The sequence below is a fragment of the Ostrinia nubilalis genome, chromosome 1, assembly GCF_963855985.1.
Source record: "Ostrinia nubilalis chromosome 1, ilOstNubi1.1, whole genome shotgun sequence".
Classification (NCBI taxonomy): domain Eukaryota; kingdom Metazoa; phylum Arthropoda; class Insecta; order Lepidoptera; family Crambidae; genus Ostrinia; species Ostrinia nubilalis.
In genome coordinates this window covers 14,116,212-14,144,081 of record NC_087088.1, presented here as the reverse complement: position 1 = coordinate 14,144,081, position 27,870 = coordinate 14,116,212, and the positions used below count along the sequence as shown (strand labels likewise).

The 27,870-nt window shown below is 36.4% G+C and overlaps 2 protein-coding genes across 4 annotated transcripts; one reads left to right on the top strand and one right to left on the bottom strand.

Annotated features, from left to right (window-relative positions):
• Nucleotides 1-208: 208 nt before the first annotated feature.
• LOC135073826 (trans-1,2-dihydrobenzene-1,2-diol dehydrogenase-like) lies at nucleotides 209-9,344 on the top strand. Of its 2 annotated transcripts, none has more exons than XM_063968030.1 (6): nucleotides 209-445; nucleotides 6,250-6,457; nucleotides 6,914-7,205; nucleotides 7,436-7,682; nucleotides 7,805-7,955; nucleotides 8,939-9,344. In XM_063968030.1, the coding sequence occupies exons 1-6, from the start codon at nucleotides 398-400 to the stop codon at nucleotides 9,034-9,036; spliced, it is 1,044 nt and encodes a 347-aa protein (XP_063824100.1). In that variant the 5' UTR covers nucleotides 209-397; the 3' UTR covers nucleotides 9,037-9,344. The 2 variants fall into 2 exon arrangements, with proteins under 2 accessions (XP_063824100.1, XP_063824108.1); XM_063968038.1 differs by lacking the exon at nucleotides 209-445 and adding an exon at nucleotides 2,371-2,860.
• On the bottom strand, nucleotides 9,181-27,723 carry LOC135073811 (ornithine aminotransferase, mitochondrial). 2 transcript variants are annotated; one of them, XM_063968020.1, is made up of 10 exons: nucleotides 27,632-27,723; nucleotides 25,997-26,103; nucleotides 22,673-22,811; nucleotides 22,214-22,382; nucleotides 20,012-20,152; nucleotides 19,500-19,659; nucleotides 13,775-13,902; nucleotides 11,248-11,325; nucleotides 10,829-10,967; nucleotides 9,181-9,774 (listed from the first exon to the last, which is right to left on the bottom strand). In XM_063968020.1, the coding sequence occupies exons 2-10, from the start codon at nucleotides 26,100-26,102 to the stop codon at nucleotides 9,608-9,610; spliced, it is 1,227 nt and encodes a 408-aa protein (XP_063824090.1). In that variant the 5' UTR covers nucleotide 26,103; nucleotides 27,632-27,723; the 3' UTR covers nucleotides 9,181-9,607. The 2 variants fall into 2 exon arrangements, with proteins under 2 accessions (XP_063824090.1, XP_063824083.1); XM_063968013.1 differs by lacking the exon at nucleotides 27,632-27,723 and adding an exon at nucleotides 27,019-27,130.
• Nucleotides 27,724-27,870: the final 147 nt, after the last annotated feature.

Genomic DNA, 27,870 nt, shown 5'->3' with positions numbered 1-27,870 from the left:
GGACCGATGGCCCTTATATGGTATGTCAATATGGCGTGGCGTCTCCAAAGTGAAACGATAGCTCACCAAGGATAAAAACTAGAGCAAATCGAAAAAAAATTATTAAAAAAAAAATGTCACAACATTTGTCATTTGTCATTAGTGTCAGTCACAAATTTGTCACGAGGTTTGCTTTTGGTCACATTTGGTCGTCTTGTGATTGCTTGTGATTGCGATGTTTGAAAATAATTGTAATTGTATTAAAAAAAGTATAAAAACTTTAAAGGAAGGTGTTGTGCTATAAAATAAACTATACGAAAGCTAAAAGTAACAATCAATTGGAAACAATCATACTTAAACCTAAAGAAAATAATAGTCTAACAACAAACAATAAATTCCAGTTAAAAACTTTTGATTAATGTCCGACAATCAGATATATAATATTATGCCAGGTGTGAATCAAGAGGTAAGCCTAAATCAACAGTCTCATAATATCATTTGTGTCTAGTATCCTATTTTAGCTGTTTCATCTATCTTAGTTCACTTCGTAAGTGACGGTTTTTAACCAGTCGCGGTCCTATTTAAAACTTAATTTTCTTTTTATGCTCATGCGAAAAATGTACCCATATTGCCTTAACCCATTATAGACTAGCGGTCCCATATGGTACCACTTTTTTGTGTGTTTTAATTTGGCTCTATACATTAACATGTGAAAAGATGCAGTGCTCTAATTGATGCAAGTCGTAGCCAATAGATATGGTCTATACTTCTAGGAATAAAAATTGACAGTTATTCTTTTCAGTTGTGTGTAATTGATGATGTTTTTCTCTTAAAAATTGACGCGCCTTTCAAGTTAGTGATCATATTTTTTTTTTATAACAGTGAAATACTAATTTTGTTAGAATCTTGTATTCTCCATAAGTGATCTTATTCTGAAATGGTGTAAAATTACGTCGATATGTGATAATAATGGGAAATATTGCATGTCAAAATTACTGGTACCGTACGGTACCGCTAGCCGCTTATCGTGTCTTTTTAATTATTTTATGATTTTTAATGATTACCATATTTATTGGGAAGTATGTGATGTATTCAATGGTATATAAGGTATACAGGAAGATAAAGTAAAATAGTTTCCTATACTTTACAAAACCATGGGTTTTTATTTATTTTAGATATAATTTATACGAAACATTGGCAGTTTTGGAGGACGATGAAGATCCCAAGACGAAGCAGATATTTATGAACGAACTCAAGAAAATTGCAACTCTCGAACAATATTAGAGTATAGAAAATATAACGTGGGGCTATGTGCAGCGTGCAATGCCAAGCTCCATTTCAAATTTTTGAATATTCAAAGATAAAAATGAACATTACTTAAGCCAATAAACACTTTTTTTACATTTAATGTCACTCCTGTTATTTGCTTGTATATTAATACTTATTATAATAAAAATAAAATATTTAATTTACCCTATTTTTATAAAGTCCTTGATAAAGTTATGTTTTAACCAACTGACACGGTAAGAGGCTAGCGGTACCATATGGTACCAGCATTTTTTTTCTAGCTTACAGGTCGGATATTTTTTTTAATGCTTGTATAGCATTATGTACACCATAATTAAGAATATATTTCAAAAAAACAAAAATCTGACACTTCAAGAAAACTCAGTCTATAATGGGTTAAATCATTGATTTCCTAGATGCCTTTCCTGTTCAATTTGTTTCTTTATGACAAAGGTTTGAAAAAAAAGGTAAAATAATTACCTATTTCATAGAAATCAATTCAAACATTATTCAGTTTTATAATTCATCTAAAGGATATGTAATATTTTGTCCTTGTTATGGATTATTAAATATGATGGATCAAGACAAAACCCAACTAACCCATTCTTGTACGGCATTCCAAACAAAAGTTAAAATTTTATAATTGATATAGTACCTAAAACGGTTTATCTGTTTATTGTCCATTAAAGTATCCTCTTTTGTATTTATTTATTTTATTTGGAACTAAAACAATTTCAATTTTGTTCAATTATCAAATTTATTCAGTGGAATTTCCAATGGCTTTGATTGTAAACAAATTAATTTAGCACTCTTTTTCCATTTAAAGTGGATATTACAAAGAGGAATAGGTGTGAAAAGTATTAGTAATTAAGGCCACCAGCCAGTTAAATTAGTTTTTAAAGTACCTATTAGCAACTAATTTATTTTACTTAATTATCTAATTAACATTTTAAATTAGGATTATTCAAACTTTCACACATCATTTACTACAGAAAAATATTTTTCTAACTGTTGACTGCATGCAAAAAGTTCATACTATTACCTTTATATAGCAGAGCTCGTAAATAGTGTCGTAAACACCATGCGACTGTTTGTCCAACAATTACTACCTATTAACCTCCTTGACCAGTGGAAATGTACTCTAAAACTATGAACATATGTCTGCGCCTATAAATATCTAAGTATGTCTCTGCCTGCCTTTATGGACTGTTCAATTAGTCCATAGTTATAATACCGCTAAGGCACTCGGCAGATCATAATTACTTACGTACACGCCGGAGAATATACTTACGCGAGGACAAATCTCAGAATACCTACATACTTCACGAAGTAATCCAAGATAACAAGACTTTAAGAACACAACATTTTTGTATACCTAGTTATCATTGAAGATAAGAAAAGTACAGATGTGTGTACATACACATTATCTACATACTTTTTTGTTTCATGCATTTCGTACGTGGCTAGGTATTTAGTACACCTAAGTAAGTTTCTGCTATCGGTGCTTAAATTACAGATCGAATTTCGTAATCGTTTGTAGTAAACTGAGCGAATTATTTTAGTTGGTTGTGTGGTCGCGAACACTTCAATTCAGGTCAGTGCTACTAACAATTATTTTAATTAGGTAGGACTAGCGGCCGCCCGCGACTTCGTACGCGTGGATCCCATTTTACCCCCTTCATCTATCTTACGCGGTTTAGATATTTTCATACAAATGTTTTTTCCCGCTAACTCCCGTTCCTGTGAGAATTTTGCAATATCCTGTTGTAACTAAGCTTTAAATTTACTAAGGTACCTGCTTGCCAAATTTCAAGCGTCTAACTTAAACGGTTTAGATTTTTCATACAAAAGGATTTTCCCGCTAATGCCCGTTCCCGTGGGAATTCCTAAGTATCCTATAACCTGCCCAGGAGTATGAAGAATAATTGTACCAAGTTTCGTTAAAATCCGTCGAGTAGTTTTTGTTTCTATAAGGAACATACAGACAGACAGACAGACAGACAGACAGACAGACAGACAGACAGACAGACAGACAGACAGACAAAAATTTTACTGATTGCATTTTTGGCATCAGTATCGATCACTAATCACCCCCTGATAGTTATTTTGTAAATATATTTCATGTACAGAATTGACCTCTCTACAGATTTATTATAAGTATAGATTAGTTTGGTTCGAGAGTTAGACGCCATGGAATTAAGTACAATTTTTCTTGTTTTTTTAACATTATTATGATTATGTTGTTTTACTTTTGGCTTTGCTTCTTCATAGAGATTTTACTTATTACTAAATATACTAAAGTATTAGCTACTTGTTTTCCACCTACTTACACAAATTGCTGTTTTAGTCGACAATTTAAATTGAAGTGTACTTTAAAATCGATATTCTTGAGGATTTTGAATGTTCACATTCTACATTGTGCAACGAACAATCGAAATTATCGTATCTGCCTGCAAAACGAACACTTTTCAGGTCAGGCATTGTAAAATTATCATTTAATTTCATGCTAATACTTTAATTCAGTAAGTAATTACAAGATGTTATCGCCATGTTCAGTGTAATAAAGTACTAATCATTCATAGAGCAGATGATATGTAATTAGATAAGCAGCAAACAAACAAACAAAATAAACAAACTAGGATAAGGTGGAAAGTAAATATTTTACGTGTCTCCTTCAAAATATCATTATGTGGTAAATATACAGGGTGTCCCGTAATTCAACGTCAATCCAGAACTGGGTGTTGAGGCAAGTTATGCTGGTTATCAGAAAAATATAAAAAAAAATCTATGTGGCATTTTGTGAAAATAATAGGCATTTAAAAAAAAACAAAAAATTCTACTCCCGGTGACGGTCTTTTTACTCGTGTTGCCACAAATCTTCACTTTTTCCAAATTTTTTTTTGTTATGTAACCCTGAATAATGCTTCTCTAAATTGTTATCAAAATTACAAAACCAGCTGCTCCAACTTGGATGAAAAAAATACATTATTCCCAAAAATAATATCAAAATAAAAATTTTGCCTAGTTTAAACTGACTGTACTGAAAAAAAATTGTACTACGCGTGTGTGGAAAGTGACGTCATAATTTGGCGCATTTAGTAAGGATTCTAAAATGGTATAACACTTTGTAAAATCTTGCTGTAATTGTCGACAATTTTTGTTTATTGGAAATAATCCCGTTTTTAACTTTATCTACCTTGGTTAAAAATATTATTCTAATGTGCCCAAAATTCAAGTTTCTGGCTTAAGTGAGGTGGAGAAGCCATTTTAATAGGTATGAGCGGGACGGAGAGGGCCATCACCAAGCAGGGATGTTATGGATATCCGTAACCGTAACCGAAACTATCGGATATCCGAAATAAAAAAAAATATCTATAACCGTAACCGAAACTGATTCAAAAGTTACGGATAGTTTCGGATAAAGGCGGAGTCTAAGGGTACAATTCCAAACTGCAAAACTCTATGAAATCTGCAGTATACACGCCGCAGCTGCAATGCCGCGCTGCTGATTTCATAGTTTTGCAGTTTGCGGTTGCAGTTTGCGGTCTGCGGCCCGTCTTGGAATTGTATCTTAAATCTTAATATTTGTTACCAACTTGTCTGGCATTCGCTGGCACCATCTAATATGCCAGCCTGTTTTACCTTTATCATACATAGGGTACATAAAGTAGCTATGTGGGTCACGCTCACGCAGCATCTTGCTATTTGTATTATACCTACATTTTTGAAATTCTAATAATTCCGTAACCGAAATTATCTGAAACTTTCGGATAATCTGAAATGATTTCATATCCTTGACCGTAACCGAAACCGTTATAATATTATTCTAATATGGTGACAAAAGTTTCTGTGATTGACTGTACGGTAGTCAGTCACAGAAACTTGAATTTTGGGCACATTAGAATAATAATTTTTAACCAAGGTAGATAAAGTTAAAAACGGGACTATTTCCAAAAAAACCAAAAATTGACGACAATTACAGCAAAAATTTACCAAGTGTTATACCATTTTGGAATCCTTACTAAATGCGCCAAATTTTGACGTCACTTGCCACACTCGCGTAGTACATTTTTTTTTTTTCAGTACAGTCAGTTTAAACTAGGCAAAATTTTTATTTTGAATTTTTTTTTGGGAATAATGTATTTTTTTCATCCAAGCTGGAGCAGCTGGTTTTGTAATTTTGATAACAATTTAGAGAAGCATTATTCAGGGTTACATAACAAAAAAAAAATTTGGAAAAAGTGAAGATTTGTGGCAACACGAGTAAAAGGACCGTCACCTGTAGTAGATTTTTTTTAATTGCCTATTATTTTGAAAATATGCCACATAGATTTTTTTTAAATATTTTTCTGATAACCAGCACAACTTGCCTCAACACCCAGTTCCGGCTTGACGTTACATTACGGGACACCCTGTACTTTCCAGCTCTTACAACTATATTTTGTTTCTTCCTTTATTTAGGTAACTATTCAGGTAAAATCTTAAATAACCTTCTACTTACTTATTTCAAAATTGTTTGTTGTTTAACTTTCTCAAGAACTCACTTTAAACTTATCTTGTTATTTACTTACGTATGACGTCTCATTTGCCGTCAATAAAAATGACCATCTTAAGTACACCTCCGTTAGTCCGTTTCAGCCAAATAACGTGGACAAAGGCCTCCCCCAAGGATTTCCATAACGATCGATCCTGCACTGCCCGCACCCAGCTTCTTCCCGCGACTTTCACCAGATCGTACACCTTCTAGTAGCCCGAGATTAAACACTCATTCACACTAGCATCTTGTTTTTCTGACTCTTCTGTCACCATTATTACAAAAATCCATGGGCCTAACTGGTTCTTCACCATCATCATTTAGTCTCAACAGGACCCCTCTCTTATTACTAGAGACGAATGAAAAATTTGGCCTATACTCGACACGCTACGCTCAGGCCAGACCGAGTTCAACTTTTTATGGCGTTGAAATGACAACTTTCTTTCCAGATGGGTACTCAACTGAAATGGGGCATAGCCGGGGTCGGCATGATAGCCCACGACTTCCTGACGGCCATGGGCACGCTGCCCGCAGGACAGCACAAGGTCGTGGCCATCGCCGGCAAAGACATCGAGCGAGTGCACCGATTGGCCACGCTCCACAAAATCAGCACGGCATACGAAGGCTACGAAGCGCTTGCACGTGACGATTCAATAGGTACTTACTCTATTGTTTTAGTATCATCCTCAATTTCATTCAATGTCACTTTATTGGCGAAAATCTCTATCATTACGACTCTATTTTGATCTGCTTAAACAGGACTTGCATGTCGAAATAGAAGCACTTCATGTAGTTCTTGAAATTATTCATTGAATCATCCATCATATTGATACTTCATACAAATTTTAATAAATATAGGGATCTGATTAGGCACTGCATCCTACTCCAATCCGATAATGATAATTCAAAGCTGCAGTTATATTACTTCTATAATTATAACGGATTGAATTCGGATTGATATGCAGTACATAATCGCCCTTACTTAAGATTTATTTGATACCCTATATTAGTTTAATTAGCTACTATTCAACTTAATTGATTACCAATCCTATATCACCGCGCTGCACCAACTGACTTCAAAGATATAATAGGAGTTAATTATCTTATTTCCAGACATAGTATTCGTGAGTGTTTTAAACTTGCAACACTATGAAGTCACTAAGCTAATGTTAGAACATGGCAAAAACGTATTGTGCGAGAAACCAATGGGCATGACATACAATCAAATCAAGTCCCTGGTAGATTTGGCGCGCGAAAAAAAACTGTTCCTCCTTGAGGGGATGTGGTCGCGGTTCTTTCCTGCTTACGACGCTTTGGACAAACACATATCCGCTGGCGGGCTCGGGGACATCTATCACATCAGCGTACAGTTCGGGGTTGAGATTAACGAGATTGAGAGGAATCTGTAAGACCTTTATTTGCATACCAGCTTTTATTAACACAGCATCGTGTTGTGGGTTATTATCGTCCGTGCAGTTAAAGCAAATTAACAATTATTGCTTCCGTCACCTTCAAAGTCTTGCTTACAATCTTGAGTATTGATCGACAGTCACGTCTTTTGTCAAGCTCTTTCTATAGAATGAAGCGGGTGTTAACTCTTACAAGAACATCCTCAAAATTTCCATGAAATTTCAGGATGAAGGATCTAGGTGGAGGAGCAGTGTTAGATCTGGGGATATACATGTTGCAACTGGTTCAGTTTGTGTACAAGGAGCCTCCGGCAGACATAGTGTGCACGGGGCACCTTAGCAAGGCAGGAGTGGACGAGTCCATATCTTGCGCGCTAAAGTACAAGGACGGCCGCACCGCAACAATCGCAGCTCACACACGTGCCACGATGACGAACAGGGCAGAAATCATCGGGACCAAAGGCACAGTAGCTGTAAGTCTAACAAAGTACAAAATTTCTTCAACCTCTCTAGACAAAGAAACATTGGACAAAGATATTTTCGAAATCGTCCCCTAGACAAAGTTACTTGACTGAAGTAACCGATATAATTTCAGCTGGAATATTTCTGGTGTCCCACGGCTCTGCACTTATCGGCAGCCAACAGCACGGAGTGGACGCTCCCTAAGGGCCTGTACAAATTCCACTTCCACAACAGTGCTGGCCTGAGCTACCAAATACAAGAGTGCTGGGACTGCATCAATAAAGGTATGTTCTTTGTCCTAATCTCTTGTATCGTCGACAGCACATCAGACTACACAGTTTTTTTGCACAATGAATCTTATTAATAGTACATAAGATGCCACAGTGTTTTGCTTAATGTTCCGTCGTCGATACTTGGGTTAGCTGCGTGGTATAGACCAATACAGATTTACATGAAGGTTCATTATTATGTCTGACCATGACTTTTCATAGTTGCATTGCCAAGTCGATACCGCCGAGGTGATTAAATGCATGATCGACGTTTCACCTCAGTTCGCGTCACATCCTGGCTTAATTCGGACACTGGCGACTGTCGAACTGTTTGGATTGGCACTTTAGTTTATTATTGCAAAGTTCTTTGAACTGTATTATGGATATGATGACAGATTCTGTGATTGTAGGAATGAATATTACAATGATCGTAAAGATACAGTCGTTTCAAGTAGGAGTGATCTTGGAAAAATATTGTGACATCTCAGGGAGATTTCACTGTAACGAAGAAATTATTGTTTCTTTAATAAGGGTTCAAAATAAAGTTTTGAAGCAGCTGCCAATTTTAACAGAGTTCTTTAGAATATTCTTACGTAATAATTGCACACGATTGCATGTCTTCGATGATCATTAAAACATTTTAATGCTAGATTGTCTTATTATATTTCACTTTCACGAAACACGATTGCATATTTATAGCAGTGAAGTGCCTAACCGACTTTACATTTATATTCTTGTAAAAATTAAAAGAATGTGTTAAATATAAAGAGCACGAGAAATATGTATAGGTTAGCTACCCTGTACCTGTAATAGTAAACTTATTGGGGATTTTTATTGTCCTTAGTTTTATTTTAATTATCAGACCTTACGAAGCAAGTGAAATTTTTCACTGAGATCAGCTCAAAAAAATTGAACAAGTACTTAAAAAAGTAAGCTTTAAAAAAATAAAGTCATAAGTCACGTACTTATATTTTGTTAATGTAAGAAAATTATTGCAGGTTTACTAGAAAGCCCTAAGATGAGCCTGGAAGAGTCGGTCCTGATGGCCAAGCTGACGGACACGATGCGAGCACAGCTAGGCGTCCTCGAGGATTGACTTCATTAGTTAATTCAATTCATAGCTTTAATACACCGTGCAAACTTACTTTAAGTACTTAATTCCTATCAACTAGCTTTATCGTAAGCTAAAAATCGCTTTAAACTTATCGTAACACCAAGTGCCAGTAAAACCACGAACAAATTTGTGATATTGTTGCCTTTATTCTAGTACACACGTTTCGCGGTATACCTATATTTAAAAAGTACAGTATTTTACCTCGACTAACTGTGATTATGAGGGTGTTGTGAGACGCTTGTTTAAATAATATTGCATTATTATTATAATAATAAATTTATTGTAAAATATATCGATCATTTCACTGCACGATTCTTCTACAGAACAATAACATGACAGATCAATATTTTTAATATATTATTTTTTCGAAAACTTATAAATAATAAAATACTCTTGTAAAGCTCTGCCCAAAAGTCTCAGTCTGCGCTTATTTTAAACTAGATACCGTAAACATTAATCATTTCACATAAAATAGGAGTCCTTGTTTAAGCAACATTCGCTGTGACCGCTTCTCGGTCGTGTAAAGGAGATGAGACCTGAGGCAGAGGAGAGTTTATTTGTCGAAGCTTTCGAAGACCTTCCTGATGATGTTGGCGCCGTCGCGGACCTGCTCCTCGGTGATGACGAGCGGCGGCGCCAGGCGGATGACCTGCCCGTGGGTGGTCTTTGTCAGCAGGCCGGCGTCCCGCAGTCTGACGATCACGTCGTACGCTGGAATGCCTGAAATAGAAAGAAAGATGAAAACGGGAAAACCTGTCGTGATAAAGACATTGTAGGTACAAGTGCGGGCACCAGAAGAACATTGCTTCAATAAAATTGTGGTAAGTAATGCATTATTTATTAGTGAGAACTGGTGATAAAACCATCCAAGAGGTAAAAGATAAGGTAGAATTGAACATTTTCTTTTTGTTGGTATGTTTTTCGTGCTATTTGAAAAACGTGACTTTGTATTTTACCTATCATTGTTGTATTACTCTAGCACAATTGTCTCATTCAACTAATTTATTCATTTGTATTATTCCGTTCGTATTGTTTGCATTCATCCTGTTTGTAAACATCAATCATTTTTATGACATCATTATATTCTTCTAACGTTTGTTGTAGTATGTGGTCGGATAGAATAAAAGTTTGTAAAAACAAGAGTCGATGACCAAAAAGGCGTTTAAAGAATTTTCCTGCTCTGAACAACTGCCTGTTATACCTAACCGTAATTTACGTTTTATATCGGAAAATGCACAAAAAACACACATTAGGCACGGGGGCAGCCACCGGATGATCGGACTATGACCCGCCACAAATTACCTAGGCGGATGGGTCATTCGTTTCGTCAGCAAGTAGGCAGGTTAGGAACGATATTAGTTATTTACTCTTCATTATCACCATGTGACACGCCTTATCTATTGCGTCAGAATCGTAAATTTTTGCCTTACACTTACATAAACTCAAAGTTTTCCATTTTGTTCGTCAACATAGATAAAGCAATTTTATTTTTAGCTTTCAATGACAAATGGTTGAATAAAACGATTTATTAAAGTCTTGCAAACAAGACAATAATAGCTGTTTTTAACACAACACAACAATCTATGACGCAAAAGGCGGACAAAAACATTCGTCGCCTAGATTACATGAGGCCGTTCTATGAACTTTAAAATGATCGATAAGGCGTGTCCTTCGCTTGATCGGCTTCTAAATTTATCTTACCTGGCGGTAAAATTTGCCAGAATGTTATTAGTAAAATAGGACTGTCTATTGAATTCTATCTACATATACTTACTGTCGTGCACCACCATCGCTAACATTAGTCCGCGCCCCCTGACGAGGGTGACTTTGTCTTTGGGGATCTTTCTCAGTTCTTCAAGTAGCACCTTTCCCAACTTTTCTGCTCTCTCTGGCAGTTTTTCATCTAATAATACCTATTAAACAAAACAATATTTTAGATCCAATCAACAAAACGATCATTTGTATAAAATTATTTTCTTACTAGCTTTCCGCCCGCGGCTTCGCCCGCGTGGAATTTTGTCTGTCACAGAAAAACAATATCGCGCGCGTATTTACTCACCGTTTAGACCTACCCTGGACTACGACAAACATTTTAAAACCAAAATCAGCTCAATCGGCCCAGCCGTTCTCGAGTTATAATCAGACTAACGAACATCAATGCATTTTTATTTATATAGATAAAACATTAGCTACCTTCATTGCTTCCATGGCGACCGCACAAGCCAAGGGATTGCCGCCATACGTTGACCCATGGGTTCCAGGTTTGATGACCTGTAAAGAGACATTTAGTTTAATGGATATTAGTAATTTGTATTGCACAAATTACTAATAGTCCCGTTAGCCCCTCGTAGTAAGCTATGCTTGTGTCACGCACGAGAAGGCTCACCACAATAATAGTCGATCGGCGCACAGTGGTCTGAAAATAAAGCTCCCATACCATAGAAACTTAATGTCAAAAATTAATAAATAAAAATATGTATTGTGTTTAGTATACCTCCCTTTGTACTAATATAGTTGGTAACTGACATTGTTATTAGTTACTAACCTGCTAATGACGTTTTAATGAAAATAATAGAAATCAATATTGATTAAATAAACAACTTAAAAAATCGAACTGCCTAATAGGCCAATAGAATTACATTTGAAATCGGAAATAATTCCTACAAAAGATTTTATTGTTTTAATGGCTTCATTTGTTACCCATTAAGACTATCCTAAATTTTCGACTTCGACGGAGTTGTGCTTAAGTGGTGGGGGCCCCCGAAAGGGGCGTTTTTTCGGTTTTACGGTTATATCGCGTAAAGGACTTACCCTATCAAAAACTGGTCTTCATGACGGTTGAAGGGCATTTAATAAGACTAAATTCATATGTTTTGGACAAACCGTTCTCGTGCTTATCTTCGAAAAAGTACAAAATGTACGTATAATTAATGATCCTCTCCATGTCCAATGGCTCGATACCCGCAGGATTCCAAGTTTTGAAAAGGACCGCCTCAACCAGTGTAACCCTGTCAAGGCTTACGAGCTGGATGCGCCTATCCTTGTTCGTCTCAGCCATTCGATACCGTTGCCTTATCTATGCCTGGTAACACAGAGTTGTTCAGGAAAATGCAAAGAAGAGGTGCAGTAACCGCAGTTAAGGAATGGCTGGGACGAACAAGGATAGGTACATCCAGCTCTTAAGCCTTGACAGGGTTAAACTGGTTGAGTCGGTCCTTTACAAGGCTTGGGAGCCTGCGAGTGACGAACTGACGAGCCATTGGACGTAGAGAGGTTCATTAATTTATACGTACATTTTGTACTTTTTCGAAGATAAGCACGACGAGAACGGTTTGTCCAAAATATATGAATTTAGTCTTATTCAATACAGGATTAAATGCCCTTCAACCGTCATGAAGACCAGTTTTTGATAGGGTAAGTCCTTTATGCGATATAACCGTAAAACCGAAAAAACGCCCCTTTCGGGGGCCCCACCACTTAAGCACAACTCCGTCGAAGTCGAAAATTTAGGATAGTCTTAATGGGTAACAAATGAAGCCATTAAAACAATAAAATCTTTTGTAGGAATTATTTCCGATTTCAAATGTAATTCTATTGGCCTATTAGGCAGTTCGATTTCTATTATTTTCATTAAAACGTCATTAGCAGGTTAGTAACTAATAACAATGTCAGTTACCAACTGGTTGGTTACTTCATTCAATGATTAAACTTTTTATTTTTTTTTTAATTTCAAAATAAAAATTATTTAAAAATATCCCTAGTATATTCCTAGTTATATGAGTATTAATTTACCAACAAGATTGGCTACTGTAGCCATGTGAGGGCACATGATAGGGCAGCCCAGCGTAGCCCTCTTATTGCGGACTAAAGGAATTTTGTCGCAGTTACCGTAGCCGAAAGCGGCTTGGGAGTATATATAATTTACATATTATTCTCGTATTGAAAGCGGTTAATAACTTCATAAAATAACATCAAAGACTTGAAATATCACCTACCGAAAATTCAAAATTTCCAAAGCTTGCTACGTGCAAAGCGGCACCCAACGGCACAAGAATTGTATGTCATCTTGATCGCCATGTATGGTGCAATAGCTCATGTGAGTACCAGCCCTTCAGTTCTATTCAGTTTTAAAAAAATCCACTTTAAGTGTTTTTTTCCATACAAAAAAAATAAAAATATGTTTTTTCTCACACTTGGAGCTACTCATACTATATTAGTAAAACAAAGGGAGGTATACTAAACACAATACATATTTTTATTTATTAATTTCTAACATTAAGTTTCTATGGTATGGGAGCTTCATTTTCAGACCACTGTGCGGCGGCGGGATACGAAACGGCGTTCCTCTGAAAACGAGTCGGCCAGTCCGATCCCTTCACCGTTCGGCTATCGTGGCTTCAACATAATTATCATTATCATATTATGCCTTAATCTACTTAGTCCACGAGCCTTAAGTCTCTTTTCACTCATAGCCAAATACTAGCATAAGGTAGCCCTGCAGTCCAGAATTGAGCACTCCTCACAGAGTGACAGATCCATAGCTACTTAAGTCTCAATAAACCAGTAAGATTATGCAGTTTTAATCATTAACAGCCTGGCTGGCTCCGAAGGTGTACTTATCTTCGTATCAACAGCCTCTCGAATAAAGATGAGTTTTGTCGTGTCATGTGTAATGTAGCTTAATGCTCATGACAGTAGTTTAAAATCTGCGCGGACTTACATTCATGACTTCGTGGCTCGCCAGCACTGCGGAGACCGGCAAAACGCCGCCACTCAGAGCCTTGCCCAGAATAAGAATGTCGGGCTTCACGTCCTCATGCTGAACAGCCAGCAACTTGCCTGTGCGACCTTAAACGAAAAAAAAATTATGTGACCTCATTTACGCAGAAATGTACAACGACATCTAAATACAACATCCAAAACTATCACTATGTATCAAAGTGTTAGTGTTCTTCAGGAAACCAGATTTAATAATAAAAATTGCGTCGTTTCAGAATAGCAGATCAATGATCATTCATAATAATATGTCCTAATTTAGGTTTATCTTTAAGCTTAGGTAAAGTGACCGGCGGAATCAGTCCCTATAGTCTTTTTCACCTAAGATGATCCGTATGACGTTTCGAGTTTGAAAGATTTAGAGATGTCACATAACTAAACCATAGCGATTTGTCTATCGATTTTATTCGAAGAGTTAGTAAAACCTACTTTTAGATAAATATTTTGTATAGGTGTTATTTAATAAAAAAAACATGTTTTTTTTTTCAATTACAAATATTATTGTAACAATTTTTTATTGATAATATTCAAATTTCATGGTTCGTGTTCAAAAAAACGATTCCTAAAAAGTACTGGTTCTTTTCTTTAAATTCATCGTCATCATCATCATTTCAGCCACAGGACGTCCACTGCTGAACATAGGCCTCCCCCAATGCTTTCCATGTTGATCGATTGGTAGCGGCCTGCGTCCAGCGCTTCCCTGCTACCTTTACGATGTCGTCGGTCCACCTTGTAGGTGGACGTCCCACGCTGCGTTTTCCGGTACGTGGCCTCCATTCCAGAACCTTTCTGCCCCATCGGCCGTCAGTTCTGCGTACTATGTGCCCTGCCCATTGCCACTTCAGCTTGCTAATCCGTCGGGCTATGTCAGCGACTTTGGTTCGTTTACGGATCTCCTCATTTCTGATTCGATCTCGCAAAGAAACACCAAGCATAGCCCTCTCCATAGCACGCTGTGCAACTTTGAGCTTCTGTATAAGGCCTATAGTGAGAGGCCACGTTTCCGAGCCATAAGTTATCACTTGTAACACACATTGGTTATACACTCTAGTCTTCAGGCATTGAGGTAATTTGGACGAAAAGATGTTGCGTAGTTTCCCGAACGCTGCCCAGCCGAGTTGGATTCGACGATTGACCTCCTTCTCGAAATTGGATCTACCTAGCTTAGTCCAGTCATTTAAGCTTAAATTAGGTAAGAATCTCGGAATTCGAGATACCCAGCTGTAAGTCTGTAAATACTTGTATATTGACACCCTAAAAGTTGTCTCAAAACCTACATATGGTAGGGTGTAAGCAACTATTAAATTTTAAGGTCAAAGGTCACAAAAATCGGTTTTTTGCGCTTTTTTTGGAAATATCTCATTTCCTATGGGTTTTTTGCTATTTGTATTTATTATCAATATTGTAGAATACTAAATTCTCTACAAATTTTGTTTAAAAACTTTTTTTATACGGTGAACCGTTTTCGAGATAGAGGGCGGAGAGCGCGCGGTCACTGCATCACTTCAGGTCAACTTAAGTGGTTTAGGTTTTTCATACAAAAGGATTTTCCCGCTAATTCCCGTGGGAATTTCGGTAATTACTTGTTGTAAATAAGCTTTAAGTTTACTAAGGTACCTACATGCCAAATTTCAAGCGTCTAACTTCCGTTAAGCGTTTAGATTTTTCATACAAAAGGATTTTCCCGCTAATTCCTGTTCCCGTGGGAATTCCTAAGTAAACTATAACCTGCCCAGGTGTATGAAGAATAATTGTACCAAGTTTCGTTAAAATCCGTCGAGTAGTTTTTGTTTCTATAAGGAACATACAGACGGACAGACAGACACAAAAATTTTACTGATTGCATTTTTGGCATCAGTATCGATCACTAATCACCCCCTGATAGTTATTTTGAAAATATATTTCATGTATAGAATTCTGTCCGTCTGTATGTTCCTTATAGAAACAAAAACTACTCGACGGATTTTAACGAAACTTGGTACAATTATTCTTCATACACCTGGGCAGGTTATAGTTTACTTAGGAATTCCCACGGGAACAGGAATTAGCGGGAAAATCCTTTTGTATGAAAAATCTAAACGCTTAACGGAAGTTAGACGCTTGAAATTTGGCATGTAGGTACTATCGGGGACTCGAACGCCTTGACACCTTAAGGGCCTAAATTGTTTGCACACACACGCTCGATTATGCTCCGCCCCCGTTCATTCATGTTTCGGGTCTAAGCAGCGTCGGCGCACCACTGTAGATGTTTGCCCTAGCAAACCAAGCTCTATGTAAAGCAATTAGGATTGAGTATTGCTTATTACCCGCATCCGTAGCGCTCGTTTGGCAACGTCGCATTTTAGTCAATTTGAAACCCAATAAAGAATCGCTACAAAATATTATATGAGGCTTCGTGTAAAATTTGAACTAGCGATTGCCCGCTCGGGTCACAAAATTGCTATCGCACATTCCGAGGTAACTATGCAATTTCCCGAGAAAAAAGTAGCCCTTTCTACAATTATTGTTGATATTATGAGTGTAAATCTCATGATATTAGTTTAGCTAGTTAGGGCGAGAAATACAAAATCATACAGTTGCTTTCGAATTTTACTTATTTAATAGGTATTTAATTTATTCGGAACTTATTTAAACAATATGTTATTGAATTAATTAGTAAAGAGTTAAGGAATATTTGTCGCTTAAAAACAATTATTGTAAGATCTGGCTATAACTTTTTTAAATCCTTGAATGTAAATAAAAACTTATAATAGGTTTCTATTTATTTTTAATGCATATTTTGTTTTCCGTTTTAAAGAAACACTTATCTTTAAAACGGAACATCTCACATCCAGGTAATTGGTTATCGTAAATATTATAATATTAAGTTAGTTTTATTTCAAATTCAATTTTTTATTGCACATTAAGTGTCTTTACACAAGGTCTTAAATCAATAACAATTAAACTTCAAACTAAATAATACTTAAACAGTTAACAATGTATAGATAAGTTTGTAAGTAAATATAAGAATTATTTTGAGAGGCATGGTTCAGTAATCGAGCGGAGGTCAATAAAAAGGCAATCAAACAGTCCAATTACTAGCACGGGTCAACACAAATCAATCGGTTATTGATCACGAAACTTCACAAAAAAACAAAGGAGAGAATATGTCGACAGATCGCCAAAGCAAAAAGCAGACAGACCTCGTATAAAAACACAATATTAAAAAAAATACATATCTATTTGTTTGTAACCAAATTCTATTATTAAAATTCTAAGGCTGAGTTGCACTTGCACCATCTTACTTTAACTTTAACAAACGTCAAAATTCTGTCAAACTCCATACAAAAAGCACCGGTTACCGTTATAGTTACGGTCAAAGTTAGGTGGTGCAACTCAGCCTAAAACTAAGAAAGATTGAAGAAAAAGAAACATTTCGTTTTAAACCTTAACCGTATGACAATAAAGTGCACAATGGTATTTCGTATTGCAACCTAAGCCCTGATTGTCTCTTATTGGTCGTAGTAAAAATATAGTAAAATGCGTAACCAATTAGAGACGGGGTGAGCACGTGACCGGAGCGATGCGCTTACGCTAAAATTTCTACAAAGTGGTCAGGCGGAAGAGTCCCCGATAGTACCTTAGTAAACTCAAAGTTTAGTTACAACAAGGAATTCCCGAAATTCCCATAGGAATTAGCGGGAAAATCCTTTTGTATGAAAAATCTAAACCGCTTAAGTAGACCTGAAGTGATGCAGTGACCGCGCGCTCTCCGCCCTCTATCTCGAAAACGGTTCACCGTATAAAAAAAGTTTTTAAACAAAATTTGTAGAGAATTTAGTATTCTACAATATTGATAATAAATACAAATAGCAAAAAACCCATAGGAAATGAGATATTTCTAAAAAAAGCGCAAAAAACCGATTTTTGTGACCGTTGACCTTGAAATTTAATAGTTGCTTACACCCTACCATATGTAGGTTTTGAGACAACTTTTAGGGTGTCAATATACACGTATTTACAGACTTACAGCTGGGTATCTAGAATTCCGAGGTGAACTTACTATAATGACTGGACTAGCTGAATCGTTTGTCCGAGGTAGACATACTTGTCGACAATCTCGAGAATTGAGCTCCCAACTGAAACTGGGTAGGGCGTAACATGGACATTCGACATAGGGGAGAGGGGGGCATAGTGGAAGGGGTGGGCAAAGCGAAAAATTTGATTTTACCAACACTCTTTCACCCAACGGCACTCGTGCTTCACGTAAGCCAAGCACAGGGCCGACCAAGGTCATTGACCAAAATCAGTCCGGCTAGCGCCACCGAGCAGGCTACATGACTGCGCGATGTAGATCGAGTGAGTTTCTTACGAAATTCAAGGATTTTGGAGACTGGATATTATTGTGAAAAGTGAGTAGTGATGGTATTTTTATTATTTAAATCTAATATCTGTTTATCATAGATTCCTTTGACATTTTGTAGATTAAACTAATTTTAATACTTTCTTAGTTATCAATTGAAAACTGTAATTATTATCAAAAAGGCAAAGTGGAAAAAAATACAAGGGGGCAAAGTGGAATGATTCCCGCATATAAATATTTAATTTGTTTTTTCAGATAGTTCATAATTATTACAAAAGTAAAACGAACCAAGGCTCATGGAGAGAAGATCAAATGAGAAGAGCGATGGAGGAAGCGAGTCTTACTACGATTAGTTCGGCATCAAAAAATATGGTATCCTAATTGGAACTCTTCATTGTCGTTTGAAATCTGGTGATGCATCGAAGAAGATTGATAGGTTTCGTCCAGTATTTTTCAAAAAAAACTAAAGCAAAAAATATATGATCTTGCAGTAGTAAGGGACAAGGTTTTTTATGGCCTAAAACAGTTCCTAATTACTAAATAAGTTGTTTATGTTATTTCATTTAATTGACCTCATTAGCAAAATGCTCAAATACAGTAGATAAACGCTTAATAAGTGCCTTTTTCACTTTGCCCAAAGTGCAATTCCACTTTACCCTTGTGATAAGGGCAAAGCGGAAAATTATAGACTATATAAAAAACTTATTTTATGCCAAAATAGTTAATAAATAGTAAATTTTTTTTAGAGTTATCTATAATATAATACTTGTAGTATCATTTCGATTCAAACTAGTCTTCGTAACTTATCTGGTTCTTTTTATTTTTTCGATTGAAGTTAAGTACTCCACTATGCCCCCCCTTCCCCTAAGCTTCGTTTGGATTCTTTCTGATTTCTGATTCTCGGATTTCTTTAAATTAAAAACTATTAATTTATTTTCAATACATTTATTAAAGTCAATAATCGAAATATAGTATAGTTGATTTTTGTGATGTTTTTAATAACTAAGTATTCACTGCAATCGATTAATGAACCGCGGAAATAATCGATTTTATTATACAAGAAATACGCCAGCACTAAATCTATTCCGTTTCACACATTGCGTACATTAAATAAAAAATATTTTTACATGGTATTTAATTAAAATATAATCAATAGACTCTGATTTTACAATATATTTCAAGACAAGTAGTTAATTTTTTTTGTAATTATATTGCTAATAAAATACAAATATTTTTTCAAAAATATTCTGCATATGTAGTATGCGTAATATGGATAACCTTGAAGTGTCATACGGATCATCTTACGTGAAAAAGACTATAGTCTCACCTAATCCAGTTTGTACTTCGTCAGCAATCCACAGCACATTGTACTTGGTGCAGAGTTCGCGAACCTTCTTCAGGTAGCCATCGTCCGGGATCACGGTGCCGGCTTCTCCCTGGATGGGCTCCACCATGAACGCGGCCACTGTCGGGTCTTGTAATTCTTTCTGAAAAGTACCAAAAAAGTTAATCTAGCTCATTATCTCACGAAATCAGTCCAAAGGTTAACGACGGTCGGCTTTCAGAATCGGCCCATTTTTCTGTTCCGATTGTCGTTATTTTCACAATTTCATTAGTTTCACCACGATTACGCATGCGTAATAAACTTTGACGATTATCTAGTTTACATCATCGTCATTTATTCCATAATACTACTAAGAGCGCGATAATTGTTATAGATTTATTTTTCTTTAAAGCCACTAACGTAACTTTTCTATTTCTTCTTCCTGCTTCCTGTTCTCAACCTGAGGCTTGAGTTTCTTCAAATTAAAACGCTATGTAGTAAATGAAAAAGTTTACCTCTAAAGCTTCAACGTCGTTGAAAGGGATGAGCTTAAAGCCAGGCATGTAGGGGCCAAAGCCCTGGTAGCAGGTCGGGTCCGATGAGGTCGACACCGCCGACATGGTGCGACCCCAGAAATTGCCTTCAGCGAATATAATCTGTAAAGTTGGAAAAAACCCTGTAAATACTGAGTTTACTGGACATAGGAACACAATTCGCTAAGTTCTAGAAATAACATTATAAGCAAATAAAAGAAACAGGACTACGAACTTTGAAGGTACTGTTGACATTCTAATTATTGTTACATACTTGTCAAAGAAATATAGGTACAATTAAAATGTGGTTAGATCTAGTTTCACTGTTCATTTAAGATCTTCTTGGCCTCGTAGTCATACGTTAGTATAAATAAGTAACTGGATAAATCCAGTAAATCCTTATAGAAACAATAAGTAATTGTATTCCAAGATAGTTAGTACGTCCTTTATTTATTTGCCTACATTCACTGCACAATAGTCCAGTCATTATAGTAAGTTCACCTCGGAATTCGAGATACCCAGCTGTAAGTCTGTAAATACGTGTATATTGACACCCTAAAAGTTGTCTCAAAACCTACATATGGTAGGGTGTAAGCAACTATTAAATTTTAAGGTCAAAGGTCACAAAAATCGCTTTTTTTGGAAATATCTCATTTCCTATGGGTTTTTTGCTATTTGTATTTATTATCAATATTGTAGAATACTAAATTCTCTACAAATTTTGTTTAAAAAATTTTTTTATACGGTGAACCGTTTTCGAGATAGAGGGCGGAGAGCGCGCGGTCACTGCATCACTTCAGGTCAACTTAAGCGGTTTAGATTTTTCATACAAAAGGATTTTCCCGCTAATTCCCGTGGGAATTTCGGGAATTCCTTGTTGTTTACTTTTACTAAGGTACCTACATGCCAAATTTCAAGCGTCTAACTTCCGTTAAGCGTTTAGATTTTTCATACAAAAGGATTTTCCCGCTAATTCCTGTTCCCATGGGAATTCCTAAGTATACTATAACCTGCCCAGGAGTATGAAGAATAATTGTACCAAGTTTCGTTAAAATCCGTCGAGTAGTTTTTGTTTCTCTAAGGAACATACAGACGGACAGACAGACAGACAAAAATTTTACTGATTGCATTTTTGGCATCAGTATCGATCACTAATCACCCCCTGATAGTTATTTTGAAAATATATTTCATGTACAGAATTGACCTCTACAGATTTATTATAAGTACTAGCGGCCGCCCTCTATCTCGAAAACGGTTCACCGTATAAAAAAATTTTTTGAACAAAATTTGTAGAGAATTTTGTATTCTACAATATTGATAATAAATACAAATAGCAAAAAACCCATAGGAAATGAGATATTTCCAAAAAAAGCGATTTTTGTGACCTTTGACCTTAAAATTTAATAGTTGCTTACACCCTACCATATGTAGGTTTTGAGACAACTTTTAGGGTGTCAATATACAAGTATTTACAGACTTACAGCTGGGTATCTCGAATTCCGAGATTCTTACCTAATTTAAGCTTAAATGACTGGACTACAAGTGCACATCCCTAATCGCAATGACTTATAAGTAGGCTTACTTTGATATCAGTCTGTTATCTTGTTTATTTTGAAGTCTACGCACCTCAGATCATAGAAGGGACGCACACACTACATTTAATAAAAATATAATAAATGTCATCTGAAATAATCCAATAGGTTTTTAAAATAGGATCTATAAAGCTTAGCTCTACAAAAGATATCATGATAACGTGCCTGCGTTCGCGATAGCGATGGCGATCAATGCAAATTTAATTCTAATTGGCATCGTGCACGCCGGCTGCACGCGTTGGTTTAAGGCCCGGATTCCACCAAAACGAAAACAAGAGGAGATGTGTTTTGAATAACAAATCAAACCTCTAACGAACCTTTTTTTTCGTCCGGAAAATACATTGATTTGTATAGCCGCGGGGGCAGCTAGTGGGTTATGTGGGGTTCTCCCTGTCAGAAAAGCAGGGCCTACCCACTAAAAAAACATGACGTTGCCCTCGGTAGCCATATGAGTCGGGAACGCGGGACATAGGCGTTTTGCCTCAAACATGAGTCCGCGTTCCCTGCTCGGAAGGTGTCTGAAGGTGAAGGAAGGTGTCTGTACGCCTTCAACGGCACGACACGTGCTGCGCCGTCGCAACCTCTAACGAACCTTAGCTTGTCCCTCGGGTATCTTCTTGACGTCATAGCCCCACTTGCGCGCGATCTTACAGGCGCTCTCACCGCCCTCCACACCGGAATTCATGGCCAGCAGCCGGTCGAAGCCGAGTAGGCTCGTCATGAACTTCTCATATCTGCCCAGTTGGTCAGTGTAGAATGCTCTGGGAAAAATTGTAAAAGAAATATGTTAAAACAACTGACAGCTGTTCAGAAGGACGTCAATTCGTCTTTACTAAGAAAGATCATCAATTCGTCTTACAAGGATTCGTTGAGTTTCAAGGCCCAAAGAGACTTGACAGCGTTTAAAGTTCATCAGCAAATCGTTATGTGTAGATAACAAATCAAAAGAGAAATCCTTTTCGCTTCCATTACAAAGGATAAAACTGCGGTCATAATTTTAATTGCCGCTATTCGAATGCACTTACTAACATTTATAATTTTGATGCATTACCTGGAGACTAGTGTTAGCTTCTCTGCCTGCTTTTTGAGTGCGGCGATGATTCTGGGGTGGCAGTGACCCTGGTTCAATGCGGAGTATGCGCTCAGGAAGTCATAATACTTCTTGCCTTCAACGTCCCATACGAACACTCCTGAAAACAGAAAGACACCACATATAAAGGGTACAGGGGCAAAACAATGTCCCTAAAATTCAAAAGTAATATTTTTGATGGCAATATTTTCGATATCCCGCGTATTTTTATTTGAAATTATACAAAAAGCGTAAAAACAAGTAATAGACATATGTATAGGCCAGTAGAATTAAACACAAAAATGAATCAAATCGGAAATAATTCCTACTAAAGATTTTAGTGCTTTAATGGCTTCATTAGTTGCCCATAAAGACTCTCCTAGGTTTTCGACTTCGACGGAGTTGTGCTTAAGTGGTGGGGCCCCCCGTAAGGGCCGGTTTTTCGGTTTTCCGGTTATACCGCGAAAAGGACTTACCCTATTGAAAAGTGGTCTTCCTGACGGTTGAAGGGCATTTAATCCTGCATTAAATAAGACCAAATTCATATGTTTTGAACAAACCGTTCTCGTGCAAATGTTCGGCAAAGTAGAAAATATGTGTATAATTAATGACCCTCTCCACGTCCAATGGCTCGTTACCCGCAGGCTTCCAAATCTTGAAAAGGAGCGCCTCAACCAGTCTAACCCTATCAAGGCTTACGAGCTGGACGCGCCTATCCTTATTCGTCCCAGCCGTTCCTTAACTGCGGTTGCTGCACCTCTTCCTGGCACTCACCTGAACGACTGTGTTACCTACTGTGGCTGCCCCTCTTCCTTGTATCCTCCTGCACGACTACGTTGCCTAGCCGTATGCCTGGTCTAAGGTTCGACGCCAAAAATCAACAACAACAAGTTCATATTAAAACGCTGAAGAGTTTTTTGTTTATTTGTTTGAACGCGCTAATCTCAAGAATTACTAGTTTGATTGAAACAATTATTTTTGTGTTGAATAGCTCATAAATTGAGGAAGGCTATAGGATATATACCATCACTTTACGACTAATAGAGGCGAAGCAGTAAAGAAAAATGTTGCAAGCACGGAAAATAGTATTAAAACTATTTTCACGCGTACGAAGTTGATTTTGTGGCGTCGAACCTTGGACCAGGCATATGGCTAAGCAATGCAATCGTACAGGAGAGTACAAGGAAGAGGGGCAGCCACATTAGGTAACAGAGTCGTTCAGGAGATTGCCAGGAAGAGGTGCAGCAACCGCAGTTAAGGAACGGCTGGGACGAACAAGGATAAGCGAATCCAACTCGTGAGCCTTGACAAGGATACGCTGGTTAAGGCGACCCTTTACAAGGCTTGGGAGCCTATGGGTGACGAGCTATTGGACGTGGAGAGGGTCATTAATTATACACATATTTTCTACTTAGCCGAACATTTGCACGAGAACGGTTTGTCCAAAAAATATGAATTTGGTCTTATTTAATGCAGGATTAAATGCCCTTCAACCGTCAGGAAGACCACTTTTCGATAGGCTAAGTCCTTTACGCGGTATAACCGGAAAACCTAAAAAGCGCCCCTTTCGGGGGCCCCTACCACTTAAGCACAACTCCGTCGAAGTCGAAAACCTAGGAGAGTCTTTTAATGGGCAACCAATGAAGCCATTAAAGCAATAAAATCTTTTGTAGGAATTATTTCCGATTTAAAATCTAATTCTACTGGCCTAGTATTGATATTAGTAGTTCATAATTTTAAGTGACACATAAGAATATTTTAAACTTTAATAAATTTAAATGTTCATTACATAACTTTTTGTTTTTGTGACATTTCTTGTTTTGCCCCTGTACCCTTCAATATGTGTTAAACCTAAAGTTTATCACCACTGAGCTTAAAAGGCATTGTAGCTTATCAGGAAGAAAGCAGTTGTTTAACACTGCGCTTAATTTTATTAAACCGTTACGTAGAAACAAGTCATAAATTTTCGAAGAAACGTGCTTCGAACACACGTAGGGATTCGAGGGAACCCAATCAGAGTAATATCTATTACGTTGAGCTTAAAGTAGGTAGATTTAGAAAACTGAGGTACGAGTAGGTACCTACTTACCTACGAGAGTTAAATGTGGTTAAATTAAGTCATTAAGTGAATGAATATTTCACGTAGGTAAAAATCTTGGATCAAAGTAAAATAAGCAAATAGACTGCTATCTAAAGAGCTGAAAAATTACTACTGTTGATAAGACACTTGGGAATATACCACTCTGTGTTTGATTTACGATACGTTTAATTTACGTAGTTTTGTAAATAATCTTGACTTGTAACTTATTTTTAGAATAATTATTTTGAATGTTAGAAAATGCAATTGGTAAATCATTCGTTTGAACCATATATTTAGAGCGAATTGCATTGCCTGAAATTGCCTAAAACACTAACTTGTTGTTGTTACTAAACTTATGAAACTGTACTCGTACCTACTTAGTAGATACTCGTATAGTCAACGTCAAATTAGTTCGCGACACCCAAAGGAATGGAATTGGAATAAGGTTTTGCATGGTTTTGCTGTCAACTTTTTTGTCACAGTGGAACTATTTGATGCTGACTGTACGTAGGTAGATACGCACTTTACGGCTCCCCTCTATCTGGCAGAATCTTGTTACGCAGAAATTCATTTGGCATAACTCACTTGGCATAAACTTCTTTAACCGAATATTTATAAGGCATAAACATTGTTAAATATAATCATCGTTTGGTAGAATGTTTATATACCCGAATTTTCAACCCGCGGCAGCGGCCGCCGAGCGCTAAGTCTAGAATCGCGTACGTAAATAGTTGATTTCCAATAAAAACTACCCAAAAAACGCAACTTAACCTCAAAATATATGTTTTTGTACGAAATAAATGTTTTTTCTTTCTTTCTTTCTTTCTTTCTTTCAAAATGTCATTTTCAGTTTTTTCAGAAACTTAGTTTCCGATCTCTCTCATTCACAGCGGGAGTTCCCCTACCCCCTCTCTCTCTCCACCTCACCCCTACAACCCTTAATAATGCGTTAAGGGAATAAAATTTTTACCTTTAATAGTATGCCAAAAGACGATTCTGACTAAGAACTTCTGCTTTAAGAAGGTTCTGCTTTTTAATTAGTTATGCCTAAAGATGATTCTGCCTTACAAAATTATTAGTTTTGAATGTATGCCAAATGAGTGTATACGATTTTCTGCGTAAAGAAGATTATGCCATCCGTTGTTATGCATAGTAAAATTATGATTAAAAAAGTTCTGCGAAAAAAGGTAGAACCGCACTTTACCTATTTTATTTTTTTGACTTACCTTCGCCTCGAGATAGTGCTACTTTTACTGGGGCGTAGTTGCGGCATCCGTACTCATCTTCCAATGCGAAGATCTCTTGAGAGGACAAAACCTTGTTGTCGACCATTCTTTAACAAATAAGTTTCAGTGAAAAAAAATCAGATCGGTCGAGTTTCGACTCGAGATACCTATGCTGAAATGTTATTCCTGAATCAATATGCATTATGTAAAATACATTGACTATTAAGTAAGTCCGCAATACATCTAAGATCATCATATAAAGGTAAATAGTGGAGCATAAAGGTAGGTACGTATACTGTCACAGTAGATAAATTATCATATAGGTATACATACTATACTGTGATACTATCGTATCCAAATATTTGTTCATGATGCACAGTTCTAAAGTTAATTAAAATTACTATTACAGAAACGTTACGGTTAAATCTAGGAAGATTATTTTGAAATGTAAACTAATACTTCACGATTGTTTGCTAAACGTTTAAAATAAAATATTACTAGCAAAAATATATAAAGTTGTAAGTAAGCTCAACTGATTATAATATGGCTTTCAGTGTACCTAAAGGAAAATATCCACGCACAACGTAGCACTTCGTAACTCGTAGCTATCGTAGACATAAGTTATCGCCTTTTCAGTAATATTATCGCAATATTGTGTGTAAATGTCTAAGCTAATTAAACAATGAGTCAAACAGGATTAGGTACTCCATCTTAAGGTTTTTGAATATTTTAGTGTGATTATTAAACTTAAAACAAAATTATAAATTTATTAAGTAAATCCTTAAAAACTAATCAAATTAAAAATATAAGTAACGGAAACTGCTTACCTACCTATTGAACTTAATGATGATTTTAACTTGAAATTAATGATTTCTGATAAACGTTAGTTATAAGTTATCAAGTTATTCTTATTTTAATTTGAGATATTTTTACTAGTTACCCACTTACTTATATCTTTTCTAGATTTAGAATGTAAGTAGATGATATAATTTATTATCAAAATAATATATAAATGCACATACCTTAAATGTGTAGAAATATATCGTAAAACGTGTAGATATTATCTAGAAGTGTCTTCACAGGCGTGACGAAAATGAATGCGCAGCGAGTCCCTGAACTTTCTTATATAGCTCAAACATCAATGAGATTGTACGAATACAAACAACGAACCCTGATTACAGCATGAATGGAAAGATGCCATTTAATTAATTAACTGCCAATGGTTCGGGCAGTGAACGCATAAAGTGTCTAATAAATCTTTAATATAGATTCAATTATAAATAAGTTTATTGTTTTTACAATGTTATCTCGTAGTCGTTAAATATAAATGTTAGCCTACCTAACTACCTCTGGACATCTAATTATTTCCGTCGTGTTAGGATGAAGTAAAAAATCTTCAACAAATACGCAAGTAACATAATGGCAAATTATTGAAGATTTTAAGGAATATTTTATGATGATAAATTATAGACGTGGGTAGATACCAATATAACATTGATTTTTTGAAATTAACATTCTTCCCATTCAAACGGTCCACATAGGTACTATAGGCGCCTACAAGTCAAACATTACGAGTAAGTGCTACATAAATAAAATAAAAACGTATAAATTCCAAGCAACATTGTTCAAGCTTACGTGTTTTAAAAAGTTCAATGTCACACACGATACGCGAAATGGTTCGGTCAACTCGGGAGGAGTGTTTCTGCGTCCAAAAATAGCCGTCGACTGACCGGCGACAGAAGTATTAGTTGGTCTACATTCTATACCTACCAACAGTGATCGATGAAAAATATTCCACGCATATTCGATTGTATTACATCATAATACCATCATCTCACTCCTCGTATTGTTTGATATTATTCTTTATTAATGAC

Coding starts and splice junctions, on each gene's coding strand:
- LOC135073826 (XM_063968030.1), top strand. CDS start 398: ATGTCCGACAATCAGATATATAATATTATGCCAGGTGTGAATCAAGAG. Junction 6,458..6,913: donor TGCACGTGACGATTCAATAG/GTACTTACTCTA, acceptor TCTTATTTCCAG/ACATAGTATTCGTGAGTGTT. Junction 7,206..7,435: donor AACGAGATTGAGAGGAATCT/GTAAGACCTTTA, acceptor ATGAAATTTCAG/GATGAAGGATCTAGGTGGAG.
- LOC135073811 (XM_063968020.1), bottom strand. CDS start 26,102: ATGGTCGACAACAAGGTTTTGTCCTCTCAAGAGATCTTCGCATTGGAA. Junction 22,812..25,996: donor AGCACTATCTCGAGGCGAAG/GTAAGTCAAAAA, acceptor TTCTGTTTTCAG/GAGTGTTCGTATGGGACGTT. Junction 11,326..13,774: donor CGAGCCACGAAGTCATGAAT/GTAAGTCCGCGC, acceptor GTCTCTTTACAG/GTCATCAAACCTGGAACCCA.